This window comes from Euprymna scolopes, chromosome 31, assembly GCF_053919585.1.
Source record: "Euprymna scolopes isolate OS-2025 chromosome 31, ASM5391958v1, whole genome shotgun sequence".
In the NCBI taxonomy this organism is placed as follows: domain Eukaryota; kingdom Metazoa; phylum Mollusca; class Cephalopoda; order Sepiida; family Sepiolidae; genus Euprymna; species Euprymna scolopes.
The window spans coordinates 74,140,827-74,156,184 of NC_136512.1; the positions used below are offsets into that span (position 1 = coordinate 74,140,827).

Below are 15,358 nucleotides of genomic sequence, written 5' to 3' on the forward strand. Positions count from 1 at the left end.
GAAGATGAGGGACAAGGGAGGGAGAAAGAAGGGGACAAGGAAAGGGAGAAAGAAGGAGACAAGGGAGGGAGGAAGAAGGGGACAAGGGAGGGAGAAAGAAGGGGACAAGGGAGGGAGGAAGAAGGGGACAAGGGAGGGAGGAAGAAGGGGACAAGGAAGGGAGAAAGAAGGAGACAAGGAAGGGAGAAAGAAGGAGACAAGGAAGGGAGAAAGAAGGAGACAAGGAAGGGAGAAAGAAGGAGACAAGGAAGGGAGAAAGAAGGAGACAAGGAAGGGAGAAAGAAGGAGACAAGGAAGGGAGAAAGAAGGAGACAAGGAAGGGAGAAAGAAGGAGACAAGGAAGGGAGAAAGAAGGAGACAAGGAAGGGAGAAAGAAGGAGACAAGGAAGGGAGAAAGAAGGGGACAAGGAAGTGAGAAAGAAGGGGACAAGGAAGGGAGGAAGAAGGGGACAAGGAAGGGAGGAAGAAGGGGACAAGGGAGGGAGGAAGAAGGGGACAAGGGAGGGAGGAAGAAGGGGACAAGGGAGGGAGGAAGAAGGGGACAAGGGAGGGAGGAAGAAGGGGACAAGGGAGGAAGAAGGGGACAAGGGAGGGAGGAAGAAGGGGACAAGGGAGGGAGGAAGAAGGAGACAAGGGAGGGGGGAAGAAGGAGACAAGGGAGGGGGGAAGAAGGAGACAAGGGAGGGAGAAAGAAGGGGACAAGGAAAGGAGGAAGAAGGGGACAAGGAAAGGAGGAAGAAGGGGACAAGGAAAGGAGGAAGAAGGGGACAAGGAAAGGAGGAAGAAGGGGACAAGGAAAGGAGGAAGAAGGGGACAAGGAAAGGAGGAAGAAGGGGACAAGGAAGGGAGGAAGAAGGGGACAAGGAAGGGAGGAAGAAGGGGACAAGGAAGGGAGGACGAAGGGGACAAGGAACGGAGGAAGAAGGGGACAAGGGAGGGAGGAAGAAGGGGACAAGGGAGGGAGGAAGAAGGGGACAAGGGAGGGAGGAAGAAGGGGACAAGGGAGGGAGGAAGAAGGGGACAAGGAAGGGAGGAAGAAGGGGACAAGGGAGGGAGAAAGAAGGGGACAAGGGAGGGAGAAAGAAGGGGACAAGGGAGGGAGAAAGAAGGGGACAAGGGAGGGAGAAAGAAGGGGACAAGGGAGGGAGAAAGAAGGGGACAAGGGAGGGAGAAAGAAGGGGACAAGGGAGGGAGAAAGAAGGGGACAAGGGAGGGAGAAAGAAGGGGACAAGGGAGGGAGAAAGAAGGGGACAAGGGAGGGAGGAAGAAGGGGACAAGGGAGGGAGGAAGAAGGGGACAAGGGAGGGAGGAAGAAGGGGATAAGGGAGGGACAAAAATGGGAGGAGAAAGTAAGGAAAAAAAAAATGTTTACCTTTTCAGCTTTTGGTTTCTTTTCTTTCTTTTCCTTCGGTTTCTTTTCTCCGCCTTCATCACTGCCACTTCCAGAATCATCAGTTGTTTCTGGATTACTGTCATATCTAAAAGAAAACGTTTTTTCAATTTTTTTTTTATTTTTTAGAAAAAAAACATTTTCTAAGTTTGAAGGAAAAAAAAACATTGTTTTGGCTTTCCAAAAATTTCTAATATCATTCAAATTCGAAACGATATCTCAAAAAATAAGTGCAAATTTCTAATATCATTCAAATTCGAAACGATATCTCAAAAAATAAGTGCAAATTTCTAATATCATTCAAATTCGAAACGATATCTCAAAAAATAAGTGCAAATTTCTAATATCATTCAAATTCGAAACGATATCTCAAAAAATAAGTGCAAATTTCTAATATCATTCAAATTCGAAACGATATCTCAAAAAATAAGTGCAAATTTCTAATATCATTCAAATTCGAAACGATATCTCAAAAAATAAGTGCAAATTTCTAATATCATTCAAATTCGAAACGATATCTCAAAAAATAAGTGCAAATATTTTACTCTTGATCGTTATGTTTCACTTGTTTTAACGCCATTTTATGATGTTCACATTTTTACCACTTTATTTGCTTAAAACTCAAAATATATAACGTACATTATTGTTTATTAATTCATTTGAAAGTGTATTCATTTTTGAACAAAACAGTTGTATTTTGAGGACTTAAAGTGCTTTGGTTTTTAAAATATGATTTTAGCATAGCCTCCTTGAAATCTTATTACAGGGTGACCCCCAAAAAACGGGCCCCCAACTCTAATTAGGCCCTGTTTCTTAGTGTTTTGTATGAATGAAATTAAACTTTGGTCATAACTAGTTTATTATATTCAAAACATCACATCAAAACACTAGGGTCTTTGGCCTTTTTTTTCTCTGTTGACTGAAATATGCTCAGAAAAATAATTGAATGTCCTCTCTTTTTTTTTGGTCACCCTGTTTTAGTGTTGGGACGCTTAATCGGAATTGAAAAAATTGGTGCCTATTTTCCTAAATCAATTCTTTTGTCTGTTTTTTTATTTGATTTTGTTTAAAGTAAAATCTTCCATTGCTGGTAATAATGATAAAATAATAAATATTTATTGATTTTAAAATACCAGTAAAGCTAAAATCTATATAGATCATTCTCCACAAGTGTACTTTGACGTTTGCGAAAATATCTGCATATTTAACGTTTTTTTTTTTTTACAGAAATCAGGGAAAATAAAAACTCTATAGTTAAATAATTAGAGATTTATGAAGAATTGGAATCGGGAATTTAGTACAGAATCTGTAATTGTATCGGAATTGTCGCACCACTAGTTATTATCCAAAGCGTTTTTATCGTCTGTGCCTATTGCTAGTTAGAGACAGATGGGATTTTTATGACTGGATGTCCAATGGAAGCTAGAAGTGGGGGGACTTACAAAAATATGATCTCATACAAAGTGTGCTAACACTGGAAGGAACTCAGCAAAGAATGATTATTTATCAAAATATAATTCCTGTCCGAGTGTTTTCAATTTCGGACAGAAGCACCTTCAATTTCAGGACGCATGGAAAGAAGATCCGAGGCATGTGTTTGCTGGTGTTCCAGCTGACAACGATTTCTATATACTGGCAATTTATTTATACACATGTCAATGCCCAATAGAGAATATACTAGACGAATCCCACACAGAATATGAACACTCATAAGAAACTCATTCTAGAAACACTCGTTTAAATATATATATATATATATACACACACACACACAAGACAAACATATATACGCTCACTATATGGCTACAATGGTTATATACACTCCAGTACGCAACATAACAGTTAGTGCCATTACAAAACCCCTCATATTATATCGTTTATTATACATATATGTATACACACGTCAACACCTAATAGAGAATACACTAGACGAATCACACACAGAATATGAACACTCATAAGAAACTCGTTCTAGAAACACTCGTTTAAATATATATACACACACACACACAAGACAAACATATATACGCTCACTATATGGCTACAATGGTTATATACACTCCAGTACGCAACATAACAGTTAGTGCCATTACAAAACCCCTCATATTATATCGTTTATTATACATATATGTATACACACGTCAACACCTAATAGAGAATACACTAGACGAATCACACACAGAATATGAACACTCATAAGAAACTCGTTCTAGAAACACTCGTTTAAATATATATACACACACACACACAAGACAAACATATATACGCTCACTATATGGCTACAATGGTTATATACACTCCAGTACGCAACATAACAGTTAGTGCCATTACAAAACCCCTCATATTATATCGTTTATTATACATATATGTATACACACGTCAACACCTAATAGAGAATACACTAGACGAATCACATATCCATATAAGGATCAAACATATACTTCATTGCTCATCAAGTAAAGAGATACGGCATAAGAGGATAGTATCATGACCACAGAACAGATACTAACCACAATAAAATGAAATAAAGATAATGTATGAGAGGATGCTATCATTACGAACGAACATATAATACTCTGTTCTTTACATATACATATATATATATATATATATATATATATACTAGCAAAAGTACCCGTCGTTCACTGGGTTCAAAAACAGCCTACAGAAAATGGACTCTGATTTATGAAAGTATGATAGGTTATGAAAACGAAGGGTTGTAAAGAGATAGCTTCGAATTTGGGGGTATCAAAACCAAAGCAAAATATGATGAAAGTAAAAATAAAATAGATAAACCCCAGAATTTATTATACCATACCTGGTCACACTGAAACACTTAGCACAATATTCTGTGGATCTATATAAAAAAACCTTGTTAAACTTGGTGACATATTTCCATTCTATGGAGGGCAGGCGCGAACAAACTCCCCATATTTTTATTATACCATATTTCTTCAAACTGATACATACTTATCAAAGTATACTTACGCAGATAGATATGAAAAGTCTTTATTAAAGTTTGTGCCTATTTCCATTCTATAGAGGCCAGGCGCGAACGCAGACCCCACAATTTTATTATACAATCCCTATTTAAGTTAAAACATACTTATCAACATATGCACACCTACATCAAAAACACTTGTAAACGTTTTTTTTTTTTAATTTTTTATTTCTATACTTTGTGGACCAGGTGCGTACGCAGACCCCACAATTTTAATGAATCCCCATCATGCCACATCACACTGAAACACATGCAGAATGTGAACGCTCATAAGAGACTCATTATAGAAATACACATCTGTTAAATAGATGTCCATATATGTATATATATTTTTTTAAAATATGACGATTTTAGCAGAACCCCCTTGAAATCTATTATCCAAAGCATTTTATCATCTGTGTGTATTGCTACTTGTGAACTTTAAACCTCTCGTCATTTTACTTCCGATTTTCTGTCACCTGCAAAAAGTGAAATGCGCTGTTTCAAGAACATTAGAATACAATCATTTTATTTATTTGCCAAATATTGTAACCATTCTAAACGATTCATAGTGGTCTTGTGACACATTTTCCTATTTTAGATATCTACTTTATATTAACTATATATCATAATAAATCCCGGGTAATGTCTGGTGGTTTTAATATAAAAATGTAACTATCTTCTAAAGTAATAGAAATTTATGGGAAGCTACGGTTATATTATTCTTGTGGCATGCTAAATACTGGATATAAAATACTGCATAGTCTGTTTATTATGCAAACATTATTGGTTACATATGTGCATACATGTTTCAGTGGAGTCCCAATTCAGGGACAACACTTCATCAGACCAAAAAGGAATTGATATTGAAACGGGTCAAGATTAACAACTTAATATACAAGAAATTTTCAAGTCAAGGGCAATAAACAACCGCTAAGTTAAAAAAAAAAAATCACCTAACACCTCCCTTCTAATGATAGCCTAAACACGGGAAACAGACCCCCCCCCCCCAAAAAAAAATCGTATGGCTCACATTTGCAAAGTGTACACTCTAACCATACCCAAAATGTAGATCACACCCAAATATCTTATAACAACCAATATAATCTTGACACCTGTTTCAATATCAATTCTTTTTTGGTCTGATGAAACGTTGTGTCTGAATTAGGACTCTACTGAAGCATGTATGCACATATGTAACCAATAATGTTTGTATAATAAACAGATTATGGAAAGAGTACGATCTTTGACGTCACTATGAAACAAAACATTTTTTTTTGCTGCTTAGTTTGTAAAATTCAAATATGTGCACATTATGTCTGATGCAACAATCTTTTTGCTGCTGTCGCTTCCTTTGATAACTTTTAGTCAATAAACATGTTGGTTGCTTTTGTTTATTGCACGCGCCACCCATGATTAATTTAGTTTTTCGTCTTTTTTTCCCCAGAGTTTCCATTCTGATTTGCAAGTATTTATTTGAATGATTATGCAGCTCAGGTTCGTCATTCTTGCAATTATCCGGCCTGCAGTTTAAAAAAAAAAAGGTTTGGTAACAGCCGATTTAAAAAACAGTTCCATTTTTATAGTAAAACCACTCGGTGTTACCCGGGACTATATATATATTATTCCTTAATTGGAATTCATTTTTGAGATGAGCATTATATATATTAATTTATTTTTATTTCAGACTACTAGTCTCATCTTTATTAGTTGTTGTTTTTCATCTTTTATTGGTTTTGTTTATTCACAACGTTTCGGCCAACTAATTCCTCTGGCCTTCGTCAGGTGGTAAAGCGTGCCAGAGGTTTACTTAGCCAAAAAATGTGGTGAGACGACAACAACTACGGATAGCAGTGATGGCTGAGAATGCAGTTAGGAGATTCGAAGTTCCTATCCGTCGCGGTTACCACCTGACGAAGGCCAGAGGAATAGTTGGCCGAAACGTTGTGAATAAACAAAACCAATAAAAGATGAAAAACAATAACTAATAAAGATGTGAATAATAGTCTGAAATAAAAATAAATTAATATTTACCCGGGACTATTTTTTTTTTCTACTGATGAGTCATTGTCATGTAAGGATAGATTATTTATCGGTTCGAGTAAGAAGAACATTATAAAATGATTGAAAATAATTAATCGAATGTACAAAGATTACTTAGAGGTATTTGCTTACATAGGACTTTAACACAACAATCTCAGGAATCCGAATGATAGAAATGCATGCTACAGTTTTTTCTGTTTTCGGCATTATCATGCAAACAATGTTAAGCACCTCAGTCCAATATGTTGTTTTATTTGAGTAAATTAAAATTCCACACTTACTCTTCAGCCACCTCACTGCCACTCTCTCCAGGGTTGAAGGATTCGTCTGTTAAAAGAGAAGCATAAAGTTGATTAGGAATAGTGAAAAAAAAAAAAAAAAAAAAAAAAAAAAAGAAAAAAAAAAAAGAAAAAAACAGAAAAAAGAAAAAAAGAAAGAAAGAAAAAGAAATTGTTTTTCTATTTGCAATGCATCAATCTATTTGGTCATCGTATTATCAGATTCTGTTCACTATTTGTAGGAGACCATCGGCTTCCTCCAAACAAAAAAGCAAATAAGTTTATCAGCAGAACAAAAGTATAGGAAGTTGTTCATCAACTAAAATCGAGTACTGTTGCCACATCTGGGCAGGAACTGCTCGGTGCGCTTTATCCTGCCTTGATAGAGTTCAAGGCCAACTTCGAAACCTAATAGGTAATGCCCCTTTTCTCTTCCCTGCAACCTCTTTTTCACAAAAGAGACGTTGTAAGCCTGTCTCTGCTCTATTGTTATTGTTATGTCAAGTGCTCGTCTGAGCACCAGTGTACCCCCCCTGGGGTTAAATTTTCAACAAAAGGTTATGTCTGTCAATCAGTTGATCAATTCTTTTCCTATCACCTGAAAACCTTGCCTTCGAGGGTGTCTAATTGGAAACTCACGTCAACCATGTTCAATTGGCAAATGTCCTTAACTCTAAAAGTTGTCAACCATCGAAAACCCAAGATTGCCCACAAATCGTTCCCAACTGCTGTGAACTGTCTCAAAACTCATTGACACTCCTAAAACTAACTCTAAAATAGATCAACCGATGTCCAATATTTTGCCCATCACATCTTGATTAACAATCCTATTTAGCTTCCTTTTGCGTACCTTGTTGAAAAACTTCCTCTCCATTGTCCTGCTGATAAACTTATTTCCCTCTCTTTGTTATATTTTTTCCTCTTTTTTTTTTTTTTAAAAAACTTCCTATCACTTAGAGGGGTGGGTGGGTGGATAGGAAACGTCAACAATAACTAAATTCTTACCTGATTCATCTTCAGAATCGTCATCCTCCTCATCCCTTTCTCGACCTTCTTGCTTCATCCGCTCCAGGTAAGCATCGTGTTCACCTTCATTCTCAACATCACTATCAACCATGTCGTCATAAGAACCTTTCTCCTGAAGAAAAAAAAAAAAAAAAGAAAGGAAAATAAAGATGAGCTGGAAGGTCAAGTAAATGTGTGAGTCGGAATTCGAGAAAAAGGTCAAAATAAAGTGTAACATGATGAGATCATATTCTTCATTCGTTCGATTGATTTGAGGTTTCTGATGTAATTCGCATTACAGGGTGGAATGAAAAAAAATTGTTGCCTTAGAAAAGACATGATTCCATTTCTGTTTGATGAAAACCATCTATTAGTTGGCCAGTTATGTACAAATCCCAAGAGTGATAGGAGCCTTCTATCATGTCTGAAAGTGACACGATGTTCAACGAACGAAATTGGAGATGCGCCACTGTACAACTCATGCTCTCCAATGCTCCAAGTTATGACAACAAAACCATTGCCAGCACTCTCAAAATGCAAATCTGGACAGTTCAATGCTTGAGGACATAGCTCAACAAAGTTTCTAGCCACGGTTATGGTCTTCGGTGTGGGTTTAAGTGAAGGTCACATCACGCCACCTCACATTTTCGAAGTCAGCTTGAAAGTCAACATCAAAGTGTAGCTGGATGTGTTGAACAGTGTGGTGATGCCCCAGTGCAATCAGGTGGCCACTGGCAGACCCTGTTTGTGGCAGCAGGACTTGGCACCGACCCACAAGTTCAAAAAGACTTAGGTTTGGCTTCAGAAGGAGTGCTAGGACTTTGTACCGTTCTCTCACTGGCTCCCTCCTCCCTCAGCCTGAATCTGCTGGACTTATTTGTTTGGTCATATGTCAAGAACATCACCAATATGACTGACCTCCCACAACACCAAAGCTAGCCTGATCATTGCCATCCGCCGAGTATTCGCCAAGCATCTTGCTTGTAGAAAAATCATGCTCCCAGTTCCAGACCCATATCGAGGTGCTGATTGAGGCTGAAGGCGGCTACATTAAATAGATGTCAGCTCTACTACATAATCAAGTTACATGAATTGATTTTTTTTAATAAATTTTAAAATAAAGTTGTACTTTTGTTTTTAGGGCGACAATTTTATCGTTCTACCCTGTACAAAATACAGGATCATCCTCTTTAACCAAGCACTTTTAAAGATGAGATTTTGTTGGGTAAGAAAAAAAAAAAAAAAAAAAAAAAAAAAAAAAAAAAATGGCCAAACCAATGAAGTCTCTTATTTATGCAGACATGTACAAGCAGATCAGTGTGTTTTGAGTGCAGGTTAGTTAACAGGGGTTACGGTCACACACATACACCTTGAAATAAACAGGGACGCACATGCGTTTTCTAGAGAGTCTACACTTTGACAGTCTAGGGTCTACAGGCAGTTTATCTGTTGCGATTCCGAGAAGATGAAAGACTTCTCGCGGAGGTGACGAGAGACGGAGATGGATGGCAGATAAACTGATAGTAAAATTCTCACCCTCCTAAGGATGAACAGAAAAACAGAAATGTGACTTCAACCGTGAAACTGAATAAAGTTCCAATTGTCCAGAGAAATGAGACTTGCATCTATTGCTATGTATGAGAGAGTTTTTGTTCCAGGTGCGCTGATGTTGAGACAAAAGATGTGAAGAAGATATAAAAGGGTACGTTCTGTTTTGTTTTTATAAACCCCTCAAAAGGGCTGACGTGCCATAAAGTGAACATTGACAGGCAATATAAACGACCCCCCCCTCTCTTGGTTTTAGAATGTTGGCAAACAAACAAACATTATATATATATATATATATATATATATATATATATATATATATATATATACATACACACAGTAGCGCTAAAAAGAAAGTCTGCACTTGTAATTTTTCTTCAAAAACCACAAATACCTCATTTGATTTGCCTTTTATTCCTCTATATTTTTATCCGCTCATTGGTTTTTGAAAAAAAAAATGACAAGTGCGAACTTTCTTTTTGGCACAACTGCATATATATATATATATATATATATATATATATATATATATATATATATAGATAGATAGCGCAATTTCCCTATAAAGCAAAGAATTCACATCACTGATATAATTGAAACCAATTTGATATTTTTACCAGACAAAATTATCAAAAGGTTCCAAGCGAAAATTGATTATGAAGTCAAGACAATAAACAGACACTTACCACTTTCGATCCAATATTTTTAACTCGAAGTTTCTTGCCTCGAATGAAATCATAAAGTTTACCGTATTCATCTCTGGAAACAAAAAGTTAAATTTAATTTACCATCAGAATTGTCTCTTAATCTGGATTGATATATATATATAAAAAAAAAAAAAACAGGGTTAAAATTAGATTTACACGAATAAATAAAAAAAAGAAAAAAAAGTGAAGTATTCATGGTCTCTCGTGAGTGCACAGTGAACAAGGGGAGAAAAAAAAGACCCCCCCCCCATTTAGTTCCAAAAGTCCACAGGGAACGTCAAATCCTGGTGAAAATGAACAAATGGTGCAGTTTAAGTTCTTAACATGTAAATTTGAGTTCTGCACCATGCAAAAAAAAAAAAAAAAAAAAAAAAAAAAAAAAGACTAAGTCTATCATTTGTGCCAAGTCTATTTCTTATCTTAAATAAAAAAAAAAAAAAAAAAAAAAAAAGACTTGGCACTATTTTTCACCATTCATTAACAACATCCAGTGTGAATGCATCTGAAGACAGTCAGAGGTTACATCGAAACGTTATGAAAAAACATTTAAGATGAGAACAATAGTCCAAAAAATTCAAATGCAAAAAATAATTATCAAACCTGCATATGCAAACATAAAAAAAATATATATATATATATATATATATATAAAAAAAAAAAACAAAAAAAAAAAAAAAAAATGGACCTGCATTTTATTAAAAAAAAATAAAAAAAGAAACAGACTTGGCACTATTATTCACCATTAACATCCAGTGTGAATGCAGTTGAAAATGGTCGGAAGTTATATTGGCAGCAATGTTGTGAAAAAACAAAAAAAACAAAAACAAAAAACAACCAATATGAGAACAATAGTCCAACTAATACAAGAAAATAAATGTATTTTTAGTCAGCTATTTTTATCTCCGACAAAAATGACAAACATCTATTCATAAAAAAAAAAAAAAAAAAAAAAAACCTGCTGAAATTAACTAAAAATCAAAATTTATTTTTGGTTCTTCTCCAGTATTATTCCAATATTAAAAAAATTATCATTGCACACAAAACTTTATTATGTATGTTAGGTTAAAAAAAATAAATGATTGTACACCAAAATTTATTCAACTTTATTCAGTATTTATGTTTTTATAAAATAATATAAATTTTGCTGACAAATGCTTTTTATCTGATATTATGATGATGATTACATGAGATTTAAGTTTGAGTTATGTCCCTTGGCCACAGATCTTGACGAAGGCTGAAAATGATTGCCGAGCGATTTCGGTGATAGAATTTGGTGAATTTTTTTAAAAAGGCTCTGATTTAATTTACATAATTTTTTATGCATTTTCTTTTTTTTTCTTTCTTTTAACCTAAGTACAGAATAAACAATTTATCATTTTATTTATTTTTACAATATTTTTAAATATTAGAGTAAAACAGGAGAGCAACAATTTTTAACATTTTTTTTTACTATTAATTTTGTTTTTTTTAATTTTTCCTAAACTTTAATTTTTTAAAATCTAATTTGATCTATTTTACTATTTAGTTTAATTATTTATATTTTATTTATTTTTTAGTTTTTTTTTTTTTTTTACTATTTTTTATTATAATTTATTTATTTATTTGTTTATTTTATTATTTTTTAGTATTAATGTATTTTTTATTTATTAATTTTTATTATTTATTTTTTTTTAACAAACACACAAATGAATTACTTACTTTTCGATTCCGACAAATGTGTAAACATTTCCAGATTTTGTTTCTACGTCAAAATCAAATGATCTTGTGCTTCCAGCACTTCTGGCAAAATTGACTGTCGATACCTCATCAAACCGAATGTGAAGTGGGGGTTTGTGGACAAAAATCAAACCTCGCTCTAACGGGTAGAGCAATCCAGTGGCGGCTTTGTAGGAACAACCGACGGCTTGGTCACCTTTTTGGCTAGAAAATAAGATAACAAAATGATAAAATAAATCCATATATAGATGTGTGTTTGTGTGTGTGTGTGCACGTGCATGCGCATTTTTCTATATGTCCGGCAAAGCTTTTTTCGCCGGGCTTCTTGGTCGGCTCACTTTTTATATGCTGTCTAAATCATAATATCTATGACTTAAGAACGAGGGTCGTGGCTATCTTTAATTTGCCCGACTTTTACGCGCTATTTTTGTCTTTGTTAAGCTTTTCAGTATAAAAAAAAAGCAACATTTGTTTTTTTTTTAAACAAGGTTGTTTTGATCTACCCCCCCCCCCTGCCTCCAAACATCCGGGCAACGCCGGGTAACCCCTGCTAGTAAAAAAAAAAAAACCCCACTAACTTTTATCAATTAGTAAAGATTTGGTCCATATATATAATATAAAATATATATATACACACACACGTGTATGTATATATACCTGCTTGATACACTATCAAGTGTTCAAAACTGGCTTTGAAACTTAGGTGATGTCCTTTTCTCTTCTCTGCAACCTCTTTCTTTCTCACAGAAGAGATATTACGAGCCTATCTCTGCTCTATCGTTATTTTCATGGCAAGTGCTCGACTGAACTCCATGGTTTCCCCATGCCAAACTTGAAAAAAATACACTCCTCAACTAGCTACAACCACTATTTATGATTTCACCACTATCTGTGTCTAAATTTAAATGCAGATTCCATGAACAAAGCTTCTTTCCCAGAACTGTCCATCCGTGGAACTGTTCCTCTGGCCTGCTTCCCGGTTAAATAAAATATAGTTAGCTCCAAATCCAATATAAACAAGTTCTTGTTGAGCCATCCCTCTAAATAATCAAATTATACCCAATTTACACCATTAACAGTTATTTCACTACCATCTTACATCCATTAATCTTTATCCTCAACTGGTGACTCCCAAGTATAAATCAGTGATTTTATTCTGAACTTTAACTAATCACGTTTTAAGTCTTCTCAATTATTAAATCATTTCTTTCTGATAGGTTCATAAGAGTAGTAGTTGAGGGGCAAAAATTAGAAGCTCACAGTATTAATGCCGGTGTCCCTCAGGGATCCATCCTGGGCCCAACTCTTTTCCTGATCTACATTAATGATCTTCCAAATCATATCCTTACATCATTTGTAGACATTTATGCTGACGACACTACCATTTATGGTACCACATCTAAGACAGTAAACGAGCAAGTTCTCTCCAATTCTCTCTCCTCTGATCTTGAGCACGTAGTACAATGGGGAAAGGAGTGGCTGGTTACTTTTAATGCATCTAAAACCAAGCTTCCCTCTTTACATCATCAACATTCTAATCCACATTTGTCATCAATTGAAATGAATGGCTCTCGTCTTCAGGAGGCCTCAAGTTTTGACAAGCTTCTGGGCTTGACCATTACTCCTGATCTTAAATGGAACACGTATATCAAATCTGTTGCCAAGGCCGCTGGAAAAATGGTGGGATCTTTCTATCGATCCAGTAGATATCTCACTGCTGATGCTATTCTCTATCTATATAAGAGCCAGGTACGTCCAAGGATGGAATACTGTTGCCACATCTGGGCAGGAGCTGCTAGAAAGGACTTGTCCTGCCTTGATAGAGTTCAAAATAGACTTCGTAGCCTCGTAGGAGATGTCCTTTTCTCCTCCTTGCAACCTCTATCTCACAGAAGAGATGTTGCGAGTTTGTCTCTGATGTATCGTTATTTTCATGGAAAGTGTTCAACTGAGCTTCAATCTATGGTCCCCCCTCGCCAAACTTTCACAAGAAACACTCGTCTAGCTGTAAACACTATCAATAATTTCCCCCACTCTTTATCTGTCCCTAAACCTAAACGTAGATTCCATGAACAAAGCTTCTTTCTTAGAACTGCACGCCTGTGGAATTGTCTTCCGTTTTCCTGCTTTCCGGCTGACTACAATATGGTTTTGTTCAAGTCTAAAGTAAATAAGTTCTTGATGAGCCGTTCCATATAAGTTATTAAATTTACCAAATTTTCATTACTAATGATTACTATATTGACCAACTTCTACTGTACACTCTTTAACCCTTATCCTTGAGTGGCCTCTGGGCCTTGATAATGTGGTGATGCCTTTGTAAAAAAAAAAAAAAAAAAATCTATATAATACTGGCCCATTTTCTTCTGACGAGAAGCATTTAGCTTCGAAATGCCATGATCTAATGGTTTTTCTCTTATTCTTTCCTTATTGATTTGATGATATAATAAAGTCATATGTAAGCATTATCTCCCATCTTTTATTTAATGTGTGTGTGGGTGTGTGTGTATATGTATACACACACTCACACACATATTTTATCTAATATATATCCATATATACATTGTTAATTTTTATTTAAATAAACATTTTTTATAATCGATACACAATTATGACAATGTTTCAGTCAATAGTTACAAATAGCTAAAGACCTCATCAGGCGATATCAATGCTTTTTCTTGGAGAGAGATAGCGAGAGAGAGATTCTCCAGAAAAAAATTATTGTACAAAAATATTACTTTTTTTTATTTATATTCATAGTTTTTAGTTTTTTTTTTTTTGTTTTTTTTAATAAATATTTTTCATTGTATAATTTTTATTTGTATTCTAGTCTGCCATCAGATTTTCATGTTCAACTACACACATTTTTCATCATCAATTTCCAAATTTTCTTTCTCTTAAGTTCATTCTTATCCCTTCCTCCCATGCTTCATTTAATCTTTCCCTCTGAACTGATCCTGCTACATCAACTGCCTTATGCTTATTAACCAAAAAACTTTTATTTATTCTTGAAAAAAGAGAGAGAGAAAAAAAAAATACATAAATGGGTGCGAACCTGAGAAAACCTCCTGGAACAGTGATTTTCCGATTGACAACAGCTTTGAATATTTTACTGATAACCTCATATTCTTGGCCTGCCATTTCACGTGTAAGTTTGCCCTCATATTTTTTCTCAATTTCTTCACTGCAAGAATGTAGAAAAAGTAAAAGAAACATGTATTAGAATAGTATCGAATGAATATTTTTAATTGTACACGTTAAAGTATGAAAAAAAAAAAAAAATCCATTTTCTCCAGATCATAATCCTCATGCATGCAGTGGCCCTGCTATTTAAACAGCATCAGCAATCACAGCTCTCCAAAATTGCAGAGCGATGGTAATCTCCGGAAGATCAGTAAAGGTGGTAGTTTCCCCCCCGTTGCTTTCCATCTTGATTTGAGGAAACGTGAAAACAAGCCTGAAAAAGCCATTGAATTGTTGTATGAACATGTGCAATTTAGCAAATGTTGAAAAATGTGCTAGAATAAAATGCTGGGTATGGCACAATGACAAGCTCGTCTTTGGGGAGCTGGGGCTTTCCGCATTAATAAACCTTATACCAAACTTGTCCTGTACAGATGCTTGTTGGTTTAATCGAGAGTATTTATGCCAACGGCTTACATGCTATAGGTTCATCACAGCACATTTCATT

General features: G+C 35.2%; 1 protein-coding gene across 1 annotated transcript in view; it reads right to left on the reverse strand.

The window, feature by feature from the left end:
* Window positions 1–15,358, reverse strand: part of LOC145255821 (FACT complex subunit SSRP1-like) — a 50,800-nt gene that overhangs the window by 12,224 nt on the left and 23,218 nt on the right. Inside the window, exons 7-12 of the mRNA XM_080114538.1 lie at window positions 14,723–14,851; window positions 11,650–11,871; window positions 9,931–10,003; window positions 7,697–7,829; window positions 6,695–6,740; window positions 1,373–1,478 (exon numbers count right to left, since the gene is read on the reverse strand). Coding sequence (XP_079970664.1) covers window positions 1,373–1,478; window positions 6,695–6,740; window positions 7,697–7,829; window positions 9,931–10,003; window positions 11,650–11,871; window positions 14,723–14,851 — 709 coding nt within the window. The remainder of the gene's footprint in view (window positions 1–1,372; window positions 1,479–6,694; window positions 6,741–7,696; window positions 7,830–9,930; window positions 10,004–11,649; window positions 11,872–14,722; window positions 14,852–15,358) is intronic.